The following is an 18,484-nucleotide window of genomic DNA, read 5'->3' as shown; positions in this document are numbered from 1 at the left end:
CTTGTCCTCCTCTGCCAGTCCCTGCCCCCGCCCGTCGCCCGGAAGTCAGCCGGGACGCCAGGCTCTTCTCCAGGAAACCTGGGCTTCCTGCTTCCCTCACTTCTGCCCCTCACGTTTCCCGAGGCCGCCCGCGCGTGGAGGGTTGGGGTTAGCGGTCTCGGGGGCCGGTGGGGGTTGTGGGGCCTCCTCCACCCGAGTACAGGCTAGCGAGCGGCATCCGGGCGGACCGCTGCCTCGGGGACCGGGAAACTGAGGCTCAGGCGGCCCCAAGACACCGTCAAGGTCACGTAGGTGGTGGGGGCTTGCACCTTCGCCTCCCGACTCCATCCAGTTCGTGTTTCCTCTGAGGAAGGCACTGGGTCAGGGGCGGTGAGAGCGAGCGGGCGGGCAGTGGACAGGGACCCTGCGCCTTTCCCTGTCTGCTGAACGGAATGCGTGGACCTCCGGGGAAGCCCAGAGTGGCTCCCTTCACAACAGTGAGACACGATTTGGGGTCAGTATGAAGTCTCCGGTGGCTTCCAGAGGGCCGGTCGATGTTCGCTTTAACTCCAGGGTGGTTTCCTTGACGTTGTCGGCAGTAGATAAGAAGGCCTCTTTTGAGCTGGTGAATCTTTAACTTGTCTGCGGAACGACCTGCTCGCAGACTCTAGGCCGCAGAGGCCGGCCCCAGCGCTCTCTCGGGGCACAGCCTGGGTGGTTACGGCTTGTGAGATTGGGTCCGGACAGCCGTGCGCACCTAGAGTGTTAGATAACCATTCCGACGGCACCTCCTGGCGCACTCCCTTTCCGTCCAGGCAGCCAGTTGCTGCTTTGCAGGAATTGAGCAGAAATGCGCTCGGAATCGCGGGCAGAGAAAGAAGGGAGGTCGGAGTCTTTGGATGGTCCCCGAAGTCGCCGCCTAGTTTAGAGCTGTAGAGTTGTTGCCACTGCCCCTATTGGAGTGGGCAGTTGTATTTCTTGTTTCAGAACTAGTGGTCAGCAGTTTTCTCTGCCGCCGGTTGTTGCAAGGCTGGTGGTTCTGGCGTTTTCCGCAGTGTGTTGGGAGGAGTGTGAGATGCCGAGGTGCAGTTGTGTGCGGCCCCTGTGGCCCTCTGCTTTTGCGTTAGCCATTGTCTAACACGTGTGACTGCATGGATGGTGTCCTCATTTAATTTGAATTTTCACCAGCACTACCAAGGTAGCCAGAACCATAAGGTCCTGAAATGCCGTACTATTAGCTGGGTCCAAAATTGAGAATTGAGTAGTATAAATGTTAGTATACACATCTGATTGGCCACATTGTTAGAGGTGTGTTGTCCACGTTTTCACATGTTGGTAGACCGGAGAATATCTGTCACTTGTCTTTAGGTGTATCTTGTTGAAAATAAATCCAAATCATTGCAGCAGTAGGAATATGCTGTTGCCTGTCAGGCAGTTTTTCAGATTTGCTAGTTGAAAAAGATTTGAAACAGTTGGTTTGGACAACAGCTGAGTCACACAATGACTGTGAGTGAAAAGCAAAAACTGGTTCTGTGCCCCTCACAGTTCTGATTTTGTACATCATGTAGTCTAGCTATGCGCTGTACCTCTTGCACAATATGGAGAGGACATTCAGACATCTTCACCTGCTCATCTGCCCCTACGGACTGGACAGGCTTGAAACTATAGGAAGATGCATTTGGCCTTTCATTTTTCACTTCAGTAAAATTTAATATGGACTGTCAGCTGCTGCAGTGATCATAGAAGTAGACCTAACTAAGAGAAAAAAACCTGTTGTGCAAGTTCACACGCAAAGTATACGACTGTGGTTTCAGAGAGTTGAAGCAGTTCTTTCTAGATTCTTCAAATTAAATGTCTCATTGGTGTATTTAAACCAGCTCTTACTCACAGGCCATGCTCACCAAGCTTTTGTACACACTTCTTCCTGAGCTGTGACCATTCTGTTGAGCAAGAGGCTGCAGCCAGCCTGGGCTGGCGGGCCCATACAGTCTCTCACAGGCATTCTGTCCTCTCCCCCTGACCTTTCACCTCGGTAAGCTCAAGAGGGTGAAAGGAAGTAGAGTGCACTGTCAGAGGTAATTGGGAGAGAAACAGGAAAAGGCCTTGCAGTGGGGATCTTAAATTATGAGAACTTGTGTTTTCTGTGTTGTGCCTGCTCCTCATTGGTGTGGTTGGTTGGTAGGGGTATCCTGCCCGTAGCATCTGAAGTGGTCTTTTGGAAAAGGTTTAGCCCCTTCATGTTGGGATTCCAGGACTTGCCTTGATCCTCAGGTTCGTATTTTCCTGTGGTTGTTATAAACTCTTTAAGGCATAGTTGCACTTACCGCCTTACAGCTGTGCAGGTGCCCAGCACCGTCTTGGAAGGTAGTTTCACATTCTCAGGTGGGTCAGATGACCTTGTTAGCAACTTGACAGACATGTCCTGGATGTTTTTTGTTCCCAAGAGGCTCTCAGGTCCTCCCCCAGGGTCCTGTCACTCAATCATCTACAGGGATGAGAAGACAGTGAGGCTGGCTGATTAGCCATAATGTCCTTGACTAATCCTGGTTTCCTGGTTCTCACACAGTGGTAACAAGGGCTTGCAGCTGGTTGTCAGCCAACAGACTGGGAAAGGTGGTGCTTCTTACAGGCCCTGATAACAGGAGAAGCCTAAATGACATCAAGAGAAGAGACAGGGAAAGCATAAAAGGCAGATTTTCACAGGCACAGCAATTGAGAATGATTCTGTTTAGAAGGCAGACGTTCTCCCACACCCCGGAGGCCCAGGGCTCACTGTTAGTGTACAGCATGAAGTGAACGGGAGACTTGATTCAGTCCATGAACATTTCAGGAAGTTAGAAGTCTGTAGTTGTGGATTGCAAAATACATATCTGGCCTGCCTCCCATTTCCTGCCATACAACTACTAAAATACTTGGAATCTCCAAAGTGATGATGTCTTTTTGTACCCTAATGAGTTGAACAGTGACGGGCAGCTCCTACAAAACTTCAGGGTAGGGCTAGTCACGGGGCCAAGGCAGGATTAGAGGGTTTCAGCCCCACCCTCCAATTTCCCCAGAGTGGAGAGGGACTGAAGATTGAGCTGGTCACCAGTAGCCAATAATTTAATCAATCACACTAATATCATGAAGCCACACTTTTGCCTTCAGTAGTTAACAGCATCTACAGCCCTGTGTTTCCACATTTGTACAAAGGAATGTTCAGACTGAACCACACTTAAGTACAATTCTGAAATAGCATGAAATTCCTTGTTGATGGGAAATACCCAAAAGGCCTGCCTGGGCTTTCAGAGAGCTTCCAGAAGGCTGAATTCATGGAGGTTCCTGGAGGGTGGCACGCCCAGGAGGGCAAGGTAGCTCCGTGTCTCTTCCCTCATACCCCACCCTATGCATCTCTCCATCTGTATCCTTTGTAATATCCTTTATGAAAAACCAGTAAACTTTAGTGTTTTTCTGAGTTCTCTGAGCCACTCTAGCAAATTAATTGAACCCAAGGGGAAGGAGTTATGGGAACCCTGATTTATAGATGGTTGTCCAGAAGCACAGGTAAAATAACCTGGAGCTTGTGATTGCCTCCAGGTGGACAGTGTCAGGATTGAACTGAATTAAAGGACATCTATCCGGTGTCTGCTGCAGAACGCAGAACTGGTTGCTTACTTGGCATGTGTGGAGAAACCCCTGCTCATGTGGTGTGAGAAGCGACCTGTGTTATAAGAGTGTGTGAGAAACTGAGTTTGGGTTTTCCTGTGTCCTCAAAATAGTGTGTTTTGAAAATCTTCTAGGCAGAATGTATTAAAATAGTTTTTACTCCCTGAAGGGATGCCAGCAAGCTAGAAAGATTCATTTCCAAAGGACTTCCAGTGGTAGCATGGCTAGATATGAGACATCTTTCCATTTGTGTCACACAGCAAGTTATTTTTGCAGTACCATATACACTATACAGGAAACTTCTAAGTATTTTATAGGTTTGATTTAGGTATAAATGGTCAAGAGGACTATTGCTAGATATCATCTAGACTCATCCTGAGGATTGGGAACGCAGGCAGTTAGATGTGCCTGTGCTTCGTACCTTCTGTAGATGGGAATGCAGTTGCTCACTCACTAATCAAATTTATTGATTTATATTTAAAATACTATGAATACATCTGGCAGTTTTGGTGGTGACAAATTCCTTAAAATATTTGTATTAACCAGGCACTGTGGCTCACACCTGTGTAGTGCAATCTACTTGGGAGGCTGAGGCAGGAGAGTGGATCACTTGAGCCTAGGAGGTCAAGGTTGCAGTGAGCTGTGATCATATCACTGCACTCCAGCTTGAGTAACAGAGCAAGAACCTTAGCTCTTAAAAAAAAAAAAAATGTATACCTACTCACCAGCTGAGGACCTGGGGGCAGGTTTAGAAAACAGATTTTGAACATGCATCCCTCTTGTGGTGTCTGACATCACTGAGCTGCCACACTTTTTTGCCTTCAGCATCTTCAACCCCATTTTTCCACATTTTTACAGTCAAATGAATGTTCAGACTAACCCACACGTGAGTACAGTTTTTAAACAGCATGAAATTCCTTGTTGACACGATAGGTTTTTCATGACAAACTTAATTTTTAGGGAAAGCACATCTGCAGATGTATACAGTTGATCTTCATGAGCCCTAGGGGCCTGATAAACATTCCTTTACCATTGTTTTCTCCTCTCCTTGGTGGTGAGTCACTTGTGCAGTGCCCAGCGGAAGAGGGTGGGAGGCTGGGGAGGAAGGCCTGTTCTGGGCAAAGGAAGCCCTACTTGATGAGTATGAGGCTCCACGGGGGCAGGGGCTGTGACAGTGAGTGCCACACAGAGCCACCCACACTGGTGGAGGGAAGGCAGGGAGATACCAGGACCATCCGGAAGGGGCTAAGTGTCATTTGACAGGTGCCATGTGAGCAGAGAAGTGGAGTGGCCTGGGACAATCAGGGCAGAAGCCCTGAGGCGGATGCACAGGCTGAGTTTGGAGACCTGCCAGGAACAGGGTGCATACTGGGTGGGAAGCCTGCTGGGGTGTGCAGTGGCCCTCAGAGGGGGTCTACGATCCCCAGAAAAAGGATTTGGGGAATCTGGGGGGGCATTTTGGGTGGCAGCACTGGCACCTTTGGCAGTGGCAAGAACACTTCCTGTCTGACCTTCATGTAGGGGAGGTCATCTAATGTCCCAGATGACCTAGACCTATGTCCTAGACCTGTTATAAATATGGAAAAAAAAAACAAAATTTTTTTGTGCGTAGTTTTAACAGGTGTTCTGAAGTTTCAGGAACAGAATCACCTTATAAATCAAAGATGATTGTATATTGTTCCCTTCAGAATCATAGCAAGAATTCGGTTTCCAGAAGGAAAAACTACAGTAGTTGCCTCATGGACACAGCTTGCCCTTGAGGTTGGAGGTGTCGGTGCATGAGCAGCCTGGTAAGGGTGGTTCTCTGGCTGCCACCTTTGGTCCTCTAGTGTAGTTGTGAAGTCACTTTCCTTTACTCCCCGTTGCATCATAGTTGGGGCAGAGCAGTGGTTCTCTGCCATCTTGTGCGAGTGCTGGGATGCTGTCTCCACTTCCTTTTGGGTTGCCAGAGGCAGCATTTAGAGCACAGTGTGGGCATTATGTTGTGGACCAAGGCAGCCTGTTGCAAGGACCTGATCTGGAAGCAGCCGTGGGGCAGCTCTGAGCAGAGCATGGGGTCACCTGGCTGACTGGTGTGCTGAGAGCACGCAGGAGGAGGCTGGAGACAGGGTTCTTCTTGCCTGGGGAGCAGAAGGGAGGTTACTCGCATCACAGTGGAGAATGCTTGTTGCGTTTGGGTGGGGGGTTTCGGCAGCAAAGCTGGCTGTCAGGGGGCAGGAATTGGGAGGAGGGTCTAAAGCCTTGAAGAGAAATATGGGGTCGCTGTGTAGGGGCCACCATCACCTGGAGAGCAGGGCAGATGCCAGCGTGTGTGTGAGACCTAGGTCACCTGAGCGGAGGTCCCCAGAGTGTGTCCCTGGGGTGTGCCTTTCTCTTACCTTCTGGAGTACATCCAGAAGCGAGGATTTCCTGCAAGGGTGGTGGCCTCCCAGGGCCTGTGGGGGGTGTCCCTGTCTCTTTACATGTCTGACCAGGGTGGGGTGGGGTAGCAAGGCAGTGCTCATCCCAAAGCTGGGGGAAACCTGGTGATGGCGCCCACTCCCATTGTTGCACTTCGCTTTTGATTCCTCTGGAAGAGCAAGTCTTTGTGTGGTGTTTCCCCTCAGCCCACATTTTAAAAATGAAAGTTTCTTGAAGGCAGAAATCAAGTTTTAGGCATTGGCTCAATCACTGGTGCAGCCACTGCATTAATTTTCTTTAACCTAGTACGGAGAAGCTGCAAGGCCCCCCCGCCGCCCCAGTGGTTGGAGGAAGGAGCAACTTGCTCTCCCAGTTTATGACAGCAACACCAGCAGTGTGCTGTTCCAGTTCCCCATTTTTTTTTTTTCAAGTGATGTGGAAAGGGGCCTTCAGGGCGCTGGATCCCCCGGCCCCACACAAGGGTGGGCCCATGTTCACCCTGAACAGCGCCTGGCAGTAGCTCAGTGCCCAGCATGTCTGTGGTCAGTGTGTAGTTCAGGAAGTGAACTGGCAAAGCTGAATAAATGAGATTTACTTCCCAGCAGAGGTCAGAGGCCCTTTCACCCTCTCTTCCTGGGTTCTTGGCACTCCCCTGAAAACCAGGGTAGCATTGTCACGTCAGATAGCTCTGCCATGTCTGCGCTGACCATGCCGAGATGGGCACTGTGGACTCGGCCTCTGGTCATTGCTGGAACCAGCGGCCTCCATGTGAGGTACAGGGGAATGCACTGCTAGCAGATGGTTGGGGTATGGACACTCATCCTGCCCTCTTGACTTGGTGCTGTGCCATCACAGTCACTCGCTGTTTAGCATGCTGTTTAGAGTGAATCACAAGGGTCCAGGCCCCTGGGAGTGCCTCCCCTCAAGTTGGAAGAGCCCTTGGGCACGGCATAGGCTCCTGGCAGAATTGGGCTGGGCCATGATCCAGGGCGTTGGCACCTCACCTAGGAGTTGGGGTTCTGGTCAGAAGCCCTGTGGAGACAGGGTCTCCCCTGTAGGCACCAAACTGACCTCAAACTGCTGGTTCTTTGGCCCTGGGGACAGGGCTGGTTGAAGTATTCTCCCTGCATCTGTCACCTGCACAGCAGGGATGCTGTAGTTTCTTGACTGTTCCGCGTTGCAGTGTTAAATCCCTGCAGGTTCCTCATTCTCAGCTTGTGTTGTGAGTTTCAGTGTTGTGGGCTAATGTGGATTTGCATTTCTGGTCTTGGTTTTCCCAGTGACCAGTCTGTCAGCCACTGCACTGGGGGCCAGGTAGAGGCCAACTGCACCCTGCCTGCCAGAGTAGAAATACTGGTAGGCCCCAGGCTCTGCTGCCCCTTCCATGTCCTTGTGTAGACATCCATGGACAAAGCTGACTCACAGGGTTTGCACAGCTGCAGGGAGGCCAGGAAACATGGGTTTTATTCTAGAGGGCCTTGTGCTCAGTGACAGACCAGAGTCCCATCACTGAGAGAGCAGGGCAGGGGCAGCACAAAGGACTGGACAGCGTTTGCCATGATGCTGTATGCATAGCCAGCGCAAGTCCCTCATTGTAGCTGTGGTCAAGGGTCATAAGACACTGCCCTCAGAAGCCCTGGGAGCCTACCTGGTGTGTGCTCAGAGCTGTGCATCTGCATATTTCAGAAGGGCTTATGTTTGGTGAGGTGCTTTGAGGACAGTTAAGTAACACTTCACAAATACCAAGAAGCAAGAAATACACAAATAAGCAGGTAGTGGGCAGTGACTCTTTGGTGTTCACATTAGCTGTAGTCCTAGAACTCAGTCCATGAGGTGGAATCACAAAAATGGAATTCATTTCTAGCTGTCAGTACACAAACTGATTTAAGATATCACCTTGAATCTTAAGCTGACAAACAGTGATCTAAACTGAATTTCACTGATTGCCCCACCTGAAAGAACTGATAGATAATGCCCTCCCTTAACTCAAGGCCAGCAGCAGATGTGTTAGAGGGGACCGTCGTCTCCTAATGGCTTGTGGGGTCACTGCATCAAGTTGTAATGCCTAATGAGCTCCTCTAAAAACATCCTGAAACTTTTGTAAAAAAAAAAAAAAAAACCAGCAGACTCAGCGGGACTCGCCTTCAGATGCAGGCCAGAATGAGAGTTCTAGAATGTGTGTGCTGTTCTTTTGTCTCAGTCTGCATGATTGCAAGTCTCTTCAACATAATTGGGTCCATAGAGTGTCTCAGTCGTGTGTGTTCCCCTCTGATCATGCTTTTTGATTCGCACCTGTGTCACAATTGTGCTGGCTTGTGAGATGTGTCTGCCTGTCACCATTATCGGCACATTTAGTTTTCCCTTTACATGAGTTTTGGTAAAATAGTGACAAAATGTAATGCAGTGCTCAGTTGCAGAAAAATGTCAGGCCTACAGAAATGGAGCATTTGGCTGGTGGGTAGACTGATGACCATAGGCTTTATTTGGCTGCTGTGGTAAACAAGCAGCAGCTTGTGCAGGTGAGAATAAATGGCCATATTGCATTTCATTTTAAGGACTCTCTTAAAATGAAAATCCTCGTGTGGGAAATGAACACAGGCTTTCACGAAATTGATCATCTACACTATATGTATGACTGTTGAAAGGCTGCTGTTCCTCAGAAATCCTTAAAATGTTGTATAATGTACATGAGTCCCTTCGGGAAGTCATCGACTTTGTTCAGTTTCCTCAGATTAGATAGTAAAATTGAGATTATGAACTATAAAGATGTGTGTAATTTATCTGTCAGTGAACTTGACACAGTTCTAACTACTGTGGAGGTCAGGGCAGGAGGATTACTGGAGCCCAAGAGTGCAAGACCAGCCTGGGCAGGATAGCGAGACCCTGTCTATAGAAAATATTAAAAATCAGCCAGGCGTGGTGGCGTGCCCCTGCAGTCCCTGCTACTTGGGAGGCTGAGGTGGGAGGTTCGCTTGAGCCCAGGTGTTCAAGGCTGCAATGGGCTGTGATCGAATCGCTGAATTCCAACCTGGGTGACAGAGTGAGGCCCTGTCTCAAAAAGTGAACTCTGGATGTCACTGGCTTTCCATGTAAGCAGAGCACACATCATGTGAGCCCCATTCGTGGATGTCAGTCAGCGGAATAGAATCTTGGACCTGGAGCTTGTTTGTCCTGTGCTAGAGGTTGGAGGTATCTCTGTCTTTCTGTTGGTTCCTGTCAGTTCAGGTCACTTAGAGATTCTGTTACGTACACCAGCTCTGACAGGTTGGGGAAAATGATCTACCTTCTGCCTGAGCCTGTTCCTTTCCCTGACTCATGCCAAAGCATCCCTGAGATCTGCAAGGGACCGAGGATAGTACTGGCTGGTGGTCTGGGTACAGGCCACAGAGGCACTGGCTCCCCTGTGCATCTGGACCATTTTGGTTGGATCCATTCATAGACACAAAACGGATGTGAACTCACAGAGCTACATTTCTCCCCACCCCGTTCAGTGAGGTGTCAGGGAATGTAGCTGCCAGAGGTGACTATCCTGTTCTCTGGTATAATGCCTGAAGGCCACCTTAACCATTGGTCTCTGGTCCTCACTGAAGAAAAAAACATTTTTCCTAAAAGACTTTTTTTCCCCAGAGTTGGAGCCCACAGCGTGGTCAGGAAAGAGAAGTAGCCACTGGCGGCTCCTGGCATCCTCCTGCTGGGCAGCCCTCCTCTCATAGTGTGAGGGGTCCCATCGTGTACAAGCAGGAAGGCTCTGAGAAAGCCAGGGTTTCCTGCTACCACAGGATAATTCCGATGAACCTGAAAAGAGGGTTTTGGCTTGTGTGTGGGGAACTCTGGTGGAAGAAAGGGTGACAGCACTTGGCCCGGGCATGACACAAGTTAGGCCCTGGAATTGAGAGTGGGGTTTGCTGTGGATCTTTCTCCCTCGTCCTAGACTCTGTTGGGTCTCCACCTGTCACAGAAGCAGTAAATGGTGCAGGGGCTGCCAGGTCCAGGGTCCTGTGGGGATGCTGGAATGTGCCAAGGCAGGATGTGCCAGCCACCCTCTGCCCATGTGTGCAGCAGGGCCGCAGATGTGCTTGTGGGTGGGAGAAACTACGCTGTCTGTGCTGATGTCTTGACACCTGAGGTTCAGCCCTCCTGGTTCTGCTATTCCCTTGCAGGGCCGCTTGCCTCCTCTGGGGACTCTAATGCTTTGGTCTGTTAGGGGGAAAAAAAAAAAAAAAATGCCGGGCACGGTGGCTCACTCCTGTCATCCCAGCACTTTGGGAGACCCAGGTGGGCTGACCAACATGGTGAAACCCCGTGTCTACTAAAAATAAAAAAAAAAAAATTAGCTGACCATGGTGGCACGTGCCTGTAGGCCCAGGTACTCCAGAAGCTGAGGCAGGAGAATCTCTTGAATCTGGGAGGCGGAGGTTGCAGTGAGCCGAGATCGCGCCTGGGAGGTTGCAGTGAGCTGCAATTCTCCCAAGCGCCGGCATGTGTGGATCGTGGACAGTGCTGGGGTCAAGTCCTTCTAGACTTGTTAACTTGTGAAGTTAACAAGCCTTTGACACCACACACCCTTGCCTTAGCTTTCCAACACCCCAGTAATAACATCAGGACTCCCTGAGTATCGTCCACCATATGTTTTCCTGGAGTAACTCATAAAAGGCCCTCTTTTTGTTCCATTTCATGTTTTTGAGTTTTTCCTGCGAACCTGTCGTTAGTTTTTCCCCATTGCCCAGAGTTGCCCAACTCCATAATACAAGAACACGTAGATGGTGTGCCCCATTCTTGCAGGTGTCCACCTCCTGCTCCAGTCTGAGGGAGTTGGCTAGGCTGCTGCTCTGTCTCCACGTTGCTGTGGGCTTGCATCCTCTCCCTGGATCCCTGGGGGAGCTTCTTGCGGGGAGCACGTGAGAGGTCTGAGGCCCTGCGGTTTGGGACTTATTTTCATTCTCCCCTAACACTTGTTGGATACTTTGGCTGGGTATAGAATTAAAGGTCATGTTCTAAGGGTTTTGAAAGCACTGTTTCAGAGTCTTCCATTCTCTGGGGCAACAGAGGTGTCATTTGCCTCTGGGCATTCTGGAGTCCACCTTGAACCTTTAGTGGGTCTCATCTAGGTCCTTGGCTTTGTGCTTCGGCCCTGGGTCCCCGCTCTGGAACACAGAAAAATTTCACCCCGTAATTTCATACGTTCTTTCTTTTAGGGTTTCCGTTAGTTGATATCTTAAAATAGTCTTCTGTCTTCAGTCTCCTGTCTTGCTTGCCTCCTTCCAGATTCCTTTTATATTTGGGTCTCTTATGTTGGTGGCCTTTCAAAGGCAGACAGGCCAGTCTCTTTAGGGGGTGGGGATGGAGCTCCAGTTGCTTGTGTGTGGATCTGCTGGGGCATATAGGACTCTCAAGAATTATTCTGGAATTTCATGGCTCAAGTGTGTTGTCATGGCTTAGCGCAGGCGTAAACCCTGCTGCAGCTGCTCCCCTAGACCAAGCTTGTCCAACCCTTAGGCCGCATGTGATCCAGGATGGCTTTGAACCTGACCCAACACAAATTTCTAATAAAAGATTGATATTTTGGGGAGGGGGGGTTTGTTTTGGTTTGGTTCATCAGCTGTTGTGTTAGTATATTTTGTGTGTGGTCCAAGACAATTATTCTTCCATTGTGGCCCAGGGTAGCCAAGATTGGACATTCCTGCCCTAGACAGTCCCAGCTTCATCCCTTGGGTCCCAGGTGGTCCAGCTTTCTCTGCCTGGTCAGTCATCACGTCCAAGGTCTTCCTCCCTTTTCTCTCTGCCCTTCAAGGTGTGTGTGTCATTTTGGTGTCTTCATTGGCAGTGGTTGCAGGAGTGGACTGAGAGGGCATGTATTCAGGCTCTTCTGTGTTCTGTGGGTGGTGGTTTTCCTCTGGGCTTAGAAAACATGGCTATCCCCAAAAAGGGAACACTACAGTGAAGGTCCTTATAAATTTCAGAATTCATTTAAGTTTCAGAATAGGTGACATGTTCAAAACCAAGAGCAAAGTGTCCAGAGGACACTGATCCAGCTTGAAGTTCTGCGGCTCGTCTGGGATGATGGCAGTGTCAAATCAGACGCGGGCGGCCAGTTCACACCCACTGAAACACGCAGGCATGTGTGGGCCCTTGCCAATGTTGAGAAATGGAGAAGAGGCATTTCCTTGAAGTAGTGCGCGGGGGTGACTGGATGAGAAAGTCACCAGCAGACAGTCATGGCCATGATTTAGCCAAAAGCTGCCTCCATATGGAACCCCTGGTGGAGGAGGTCTGATGAGGGGTGGGTGTGGTCACAGGCTCCTTGCATGTCCTCTTGAAGGCAGAAGCCTTCTTCACTCAGGGTAAGCCCCCCTGCGGGTGCAGTGAAGAAGCAGTCAGTGTTTCAGAAAGTGACCAGTTTTTTCTAAAGTCCCTGTTGGGAATAAAATCACCTGATTCGTGGAAGTGCCCGCTGGGCAGTGAGGCCAAAGCCTAACAACTTCAGTGTCCTTACAGAGGCGTCTGGGCATTGGAGGCCCTTCCTGCTGGAGTCTCTGCAGGGCTGTGATGGTGGGTGCCAGCCAGTCGACTTAATTGCTGTCCCTGATATTTGTGTTCTGCTGAGGGAACCCCTACCATTGCAGTGTGGGGCACACATGGTGTGCGTGCCCCATCGAGGCGTTTCCTCATAGGACTGTGTCCCTGAAGGTGTCCTGCTGTGTCTCGCCTGGCCCTGTGTGCTCTGGTCCTTGTGAGTGTGGGGAAGCAGAGTGAGTTCTGTGTTGGGGTGTAGAGGAGCCTTGCACGCACCTGGAAGCCAGTCCTCAGGCAGCCAGCGTCCCCTCCTGCGTAGGCTGGGATGAGGCAGCCTTTCTGGCCATGCAGTCGTGGGGATGGCTTCCCAAGGTGAGGGCAACAGCTTCTCAATTTCTGACTCAGCCGTTTTCCCTCAGCCCCCATCCTGAGGTGGATTTGGGGGGCTTGGGAGGCAGGGCTCTTTCCCTGTTTCCCTGAAGGCTTCCAGGAGGTGGGGTGAGGCAGTGGTGTGTCCCTGGGTGGGTGGGCTCTGAGCAACTGCTGCTGGACAGCACAGAACCAGACATGGAGCACCTTGTCTCTCCAGGTGTCCCTGGCCAGTGTCCTTCCACCTGTCCACAAATAATGGGGAACATCTTCGCCAACCTCTTCAAGGGCCTTTTTGGCAAAAAAGAAATGCGCATCCTCATGGTGGGCCTGGATGCTGCGGGGAAGACCACGATCCTGTACAAGCTTAAGCTGGGTGAGATCGTGACCACCATTCCCACCATAGGTGAGGTGGGGGCCAGCAGGGAGTGGGTTGGGCTGGACTGGGCCAAGGTACAAGGCCTCACCCTGCATCCTGCACCCAGGCTTCAACGTGGAAACCGTGGAGTACAAGAACATCAGCTTCACTGTGTGGGATGTGGGTGGCCAGGACAAGATCCGGCCCCTGTGGCGTCACTACTTCCAGAACACACAAGGTGAGTGGCTGGGGCCTGGTCCCATGGGCCCTCCTGCTTCTAGAGACGGGGGCCAGCCCATAGATGCAGCATCGATGCCCATAGATGCTGCAAGGGGCCTGTGTTCCCATGACCATTAACACTGGCTGCCTTGCAGGCCTGATCTTCGTGGTGGACAGCAATGATAGAGAGCGCGTGAACGAGGCCCGTGAGGAGCTCATGAGAATGCTGGCCGAGGACGAGCTCCGGGATGCTGTCCTCCTGGTGTTCGCCAACAAGCAGGTAGGCACCCGGGCCAGCCTGGGTAATGTGAGGCGCCAGCATGGGTTCCTCCAGGGCGCCTGGTGGTAGGGGTTACTGGAGGCTGGTGGGGCCGCTTTCTCTGTCCTGGGGACAGCTCTTCCCACCAACCCTTCCTTCCCCCAGGACCTCCCCAACGCCATGAATGCAGCTGAGATCACAGACAAGCTGGGGCTGCACTCCCTACGCCACAGGAACTGGTACATTCAGGCCACCTGCGCCACCAGCGGTGACGGGCTCTATGAAGGACTGGACTGGCTGTCCAATCAGCTCCGGAACCAGAAGTGAATGCGACCCCCCTCCCTCTCACTCCTCTTGCCCTCTGCTTTACTCTCATGTGGCAAACGTGCGGCTCGTGGTGTGAGTGCCAGAAGCTGCCTCCGTGGTTTGGTCACCGTGTGCATCGCACCGTGCTGTAAATGTGGCAGACGCAGCCTGCGGCCAGGCTTTTTATTTAATGTAAATAGTTTTTGTTTCCAATGAGGCAGTTTCTGGTACTCCTATGCAATATTACTCAGCTTTTTTTATTGTAAAAAGAAAAATCAACTCACTGTTCAGTGCTGAGAGGGGATGTAGGCCCATGGGCACCTGGCCTCCAGGAGTCGCTGTGTTGGGAGAGCCGGGCATGCCCTTGGCTTTAGAGCTGTGTTGAAATCCATTTTGGTGGTTGGTTTTTAACCCAAACTCAGTGCATTTTTTAAAATAGTTAAGAATCCAAGTCAAGAACACTTGAACACACAGAAGGGAGACCCCGCCTAGCATAGATTTGCAGTTATGGCCTGGATGCCGGTCACCAGCCCAGCTGTTCCCCTCAGGAACATGTGGTGGCGCAGCAGACCGCGATCAATTCTGCATGGTCATAGTAGAGATCCCCGCAACTCGCTTGTACTTGGGTCACCCTGCATTCCATAGCCATGTGCTTGTCCCTGTGCTCCCACGGTTCCCAGGGGCCAGGCTGGGAGCCCACAGCCACCCCACTCTCCCGCAGGCTGCCCCACCCACCTTCAGGCAGCCTATGGGACACAGGGCCCCATCTGTCCCTCGGTCACCGTGTGGCCAGAGTGGGTCCGTCGTCCCCAACCCTCGTGCTCGCTCAGACACTTTGGCAGGATGTCTGGGGCCTCACCAGCAGGAGCGCGTGCAAGCCGGGCAGGCGGTCCACCAAGACCCACAGCCCCTTGGGAGCACCCCACCTCTGTGTGTGATGTAGCTTTCTCTCCCTCAGCCTGCAAGGGTCCGATTTGCCATCGAAAAAGACAACCTCTACTTTTTTCTTTTGTATTTTGATAAACACTGAAGAAGCTGGAGCTGTTAAATTTATCTTGGGGAAACCTCAGAACTGGTCTATTTGGTGTCGTGGAACCTCTTACTGCTTTCAATACACGATTAGTAATCAACTGTTTTGTATACTTGTTTTCAGTTTTCATTTCGACAAACAAGCACTGTAATTATAGCTATTAGAATAAAATCTCTTAACTATTTCGCCGGCTCTCCAGTGCTTCCACATAGGCATACTGTCCCCAGGAGATGGTGGATCAGCCAGCTTTAGGAAGTGCAGGTGACTGCCTAGGGCCACCACCTGAGTCCACACCCTCTCCATGTCCCCTCCTGAGTGTGCGGGCACTTCTCTGTGTCTGTGTGAGAGGCTCTTCCAGCATGGTTGCCCACACTGACCTTGGTCTCTGTTCACAGTCCTGTTGGGCCCAGCCAGTGAGAACTGGGCCACACAGGGCAGGGGTCAGCAGGCACCATGGAAGACCTCAGCCTCTGTCCCTCCCTCGGCCTGCTGCTGAACCCGCTTTGTATAACTGGCTATGGGGCAGGGCTACTGCTAGCATACATAGTGCTTTGTGCCAACCGGGGAATGGTTCCTGAGTGGGCACAGCCCCCAACTCTCCTCAAGATGCCATGCAGCAGGGAGCTGCCAGTCTGGGGGTACCTGTTTGTGGGATGTGGCCATCAGCAGGTCTAAGGTCTGCCTTCTGTTGGGCAGAGTCCCGACAACCTTCATCCCCCTTGACAGCACCCAAAACAGCAGTCTCCACTCCAGTAGCCATGTGAGGGTGAGGGCAGAGGTCAAAGCCACAGGAGCCACACCTTGGCCAGGGCCCTGAGGAAGGTCTGCTTAACTTCCTTTCAAGTCAGAAATAGGCCAGGCGAGGGAGCTCATGCCTCTGATCCCAAAACTGCAATGCTGCAGTGAACTATGATGCAGCCCAGGTGCCATCTTTATGCCATGCAGTCTGGTGGCCACACACATCCTGAACAGCCCTGTTCCTTCTTAGGGCCAGGCAGAGGGGACACCCACCCCACTGGCCCGGGAGAAGCAGACCTGGGGGTTGGGGCAGCAGGCAGTTGGTGGAGTCCCCCAACCCCGACACCCAATTGAGGCTGTGCCTCCACAGACTGCAGTCCTTGACCTCACCTGTTGCAGGGATAGGGCTCTCTGCCCCAGGTTCCCACATTGCCAGCTGAGCACCCGCTTCCATGGCCTCGGCCCTCTCTGGGTTTTGGTGGGGCTCTGGGCACACACGGGAGGACTACATTCCCCCAGGACACTGAGAATCAGATGGACACCGTGGCTCACGCCTGTAATCCCAGCACTTCGGGAGGCCAAGGCGGGTGGATCATCTGAGGTCAGGAGTTCGAGACCCAGCCTGGCCAACACAGTGAAACCTCGTCTCTACTAAAAAATACCAAAAATTAGCTGGGAGTAGTGGCAGGCGCCTGTAATTCCAGCTACTCAGGAGGTTGACAGGAGAATCGGTTGAACCTGGGAGGCGGAGGTTGCAGTGAGCTGAGATAGTGCCATTACACTCCAGCCTGGGAAACAAAAGCGAAACTAAAAAAAAAAAATCACCAGGCCTCAGACTCCTGGAAGACAGACCCCAGCTCCAACCTCCCAGTGGGATCTCATTGAACTCCTGACACTGACCTTCCAATTAGGATGATACACCTTCCTTTTAAAATATATTTATTGAAATACAAAGAGTCAATATAAGGAAAAATAGAGGTCACCATACTTGGCCACAGTTAGACCGCTCATAGGCCCATGGCTGCTGTCTCTACTGGCAGAGGGAGTCCAGCTTCTGCTGGTACCTCTGGGCAGGTTCACCTTCACAGGGCAAGCCAGGGACCATCCCCGCTATGTGAAACCTGGAGGTTTTCCAGAGCTAGCTGTCTAGCCATTAGCCCCACAGGCTGGTGCCCAGAGTCACTTCCACAGGAGCAGCCCCGGGCTTCACCCACACACGAGGGGCTTCCGAGGCAGGAGGCAAGCAAGGCAAAGGGAGAGTTCAGGGTCCCACAATAGCAGTGAGCAGGGTCCAGCCATCAGGCCTCAGAGCCTCTGTCATGCCACCTGCGAGACGGACTTCTCCTGTCCCCACTGTGTCCCCGCTTCCTCCTCTTACAACAGGGGGAGTTGGAATAGGAGTCGTGGTGGTGCCTGGGCCTGGGGAGACCAAGGGCAGTCACTCAGAAGGAGTCAACCAGGCTCCCACCCACAAGAGGCAAACATGGACCAGGGCATACCTCTCGGGAGATGTGGGAGAGGAGGCAGCCTCAGCTGGCTGCCTGTGCTCTTTGTCTTTCTTCTTCTTCTCTTTCTTGTGTTTCTTCTTTTTCTTTTTCTTCTTCTCCTTCTTGCTTTTCCTGTGGCTCTCAGAGCTACAAGGAGGATACAAGGCGCACCTCAGACCCTAGTCTTGCAGGCCAAGAGAGTGAACACAGACCCCAACCAGGAGATGAAGCCACCACCCACAAGTGCGTCTTTAAATCAGTTAAATCAGACTACCAATTCCACTCCTCAGTAATGCAGTCACGTGGCCAGTGGCTGCCCTGGGTTAGAAACTGATGCGATATCCCTATCTCCACAGCACGGCCCTGTTACACCCCAGCTGTGCCCTTGACAGGCTGACACCTTCCTACTTGCACCCACCAGGCCACTCTTGGGGTCAGGCCCAGGCTCACCACCCAAGAGAAGCCCTGGAGGTGCCACCCATGGAAGGAAAAGGCCCCGCCGCAGGTCCTGAGCGCCCTCCCACGGCGCAGCCCGCGACCACTGCCAGTACTTAGGACCTCTCTTCAAGGGTGACCCGAGAAACTCCCCTAGAGAAAAACCTAGGAGTAAGTGGGACAGGAAGTAAAGTAGGGCAGGCCACCGGCCGGGCCGGTGCGCCAAGAGAAGCTGCCACCTGCCGGAGCGGGAGCCGCTGAGGTCCTCCCGAGACCCCCTCCGGCGCGCAGCTCGCCCAGTAGGTTCAGCCTCACCTGCTTTCCGTCTGATCCTCCGCCCGCGGCTTCCTCCTGGCCGAGGTTGCCGAGGTCCCGGGCCCGCCGCTCTCTACGCGGTGATGCTGCGGGAGAATCGCGCTCTGGGGAAGAGTCTGAGGGCCGGCCCCACACCACGCCCCGCAGCGCCTCGGGGAGCTACGTTCAGTGCCCCCGCCCTGCGCCACCCCTGTTGGCCCCTGTTGCGGTCAGGCGGGGCGGGGGATTACCGTGAACACAGACAGCCCCAGTTTGGCGGCTTCCTTGTCCTCTCGGGACATCGCCACGCGGCCCACGGAGCCACTGCAGGAACACGGCGATGAGACAGTCCGTCAAGGGCCCGCCTCACCCGAGCAATTCTGCCCTCCCCTGGAAACCTGCTCGCACCTGGCGCTCCCCAGCCCCAGCAGCCGGTCCACGCCCTTCTCCTC

The 18,484-nt window shown here is 52.4% G+C and overlaps 2 protein-coding genes across 5 annotated transcripts in view; one reads left to right on the top strand and one right to left on the bottom strand.

Annotated features, from left to right (window-relative positions):
* The first annotated feature begins 123 nt into the window (after positions 1-123).
* ARF1 (ADP-ribosylation factor 1) lies at positions 124-15,264 on the top strand. 4 transcript variants are annotated; one of them, XM_011965732.1, is made up of 5 exons: positions 124-330; positions 13,127-13,312; positions 13,392-13,502; positions 13,639-13,763; positions 13,908-15,263. In XM_011965732.1, exons 2-5 carry the CDS (start codon positions 13,165-13,167, stop codon positions 14,067-14,069), a joined length of 546 nt encoding a protein of 181 aa, XP_011821122.1. In that variant the 5' UTR covers positions 124-330; positions 13,127-13,164; the 3' UTR covers positions 14,070-15,263. The 4 variants fall into 4 exon arrangements, with proteins under 4 accessions (XP_011821122.1, XP_011821123.1, XP_011821119.1 ...); XM_011965733.1 differs by having other exon boundaries at positions 127-352; XM_011965729.1 differs by lacking the exon at positions 124-330 and having other exon boundaries at positions 11,355-13,312; positions 13,908-14,789; positions 14,914-15,264.
* Positions 15,265-16,738: 1,474 nt separating this feature from the next.
* The window catches only part of LOC105528824 (chromosome unknown open reading frame, human C1orf35), a 4,618-nt gene continuing 2,872 nt past the window's right edge, over positions 16,739-18,484 (bottom strand). The window contains exons 2-6 of the mRNA XM_011965744.1: positions 18,441-18,481; positions 18,284-18,356; positions 18,054-18,139; positions 17,316-17,450; positions 16,739-17,235 (exon numbers count right to left, since the gene is read on the bottom strand). Coding sequence (XP_011821134.1) covers positions 17,115-17,235; positions 17,316-17,450; positions 18,054-18,139; positions 18,284-18,356; positions 18,441-18,481 — 456 coding nt within the window. The 3' untranslated portion in view covers positions 16,739-17,114. The remainder of the gene's footprint in view (positions 17,236-17,315; positions 17,451-18,053; positions 18,140-18,283; positions 18,357-18,440; positions 18,482-18,484) is intronic.

The sequence above is a fragment of the Mandrillus leucophaeus genome, unplaced genomic scaffold, assembly GCF_000951045.1.
Source record: "Mandrillus leucophaeus isolate KB7577 unplaced genomic scaffold, Mleu.le_1.0 Scaffold734, whole genome shotgun sequence".
In the NCBI taxonomy this organism is placed as follows: domain Eukaryota; kingdom Metazoa; phylum Chordata; class Mammalia; order Primates; family Cercopithecidae; genus Mandrillus; species Mandrillus leucophaeus.
Note: the sequence above shows the minus strand (reverse complement) of the source record. Positions and strands in the feature narration are given on the sequence as shown.

Bases quoted from the DNA above. Each gene is read 5' to 3' on its own strand.
- ARF1 (XM_011965729.1), top strand. From the start codon at position 13,105: ATGGAGCACCTTGTCTCTCCAGGTGTCCCTGGCCAGTGTCCTTCCACC. The intron at 13,313-13,391 runs GTGAGGTGGGGG...TCCTGCACCCAG, and splicing joins GACCACCATTCCCACCATAG to GCTTCAACGTGGAAACCGTG. The intron at 13,764-13,907 runs GTAGGCACCCGG...TCCTTCCCCCAG, and splicing joins TGGTGTTCGCCAACAAGCAG to GACCTCCCCAACGCCATGAA.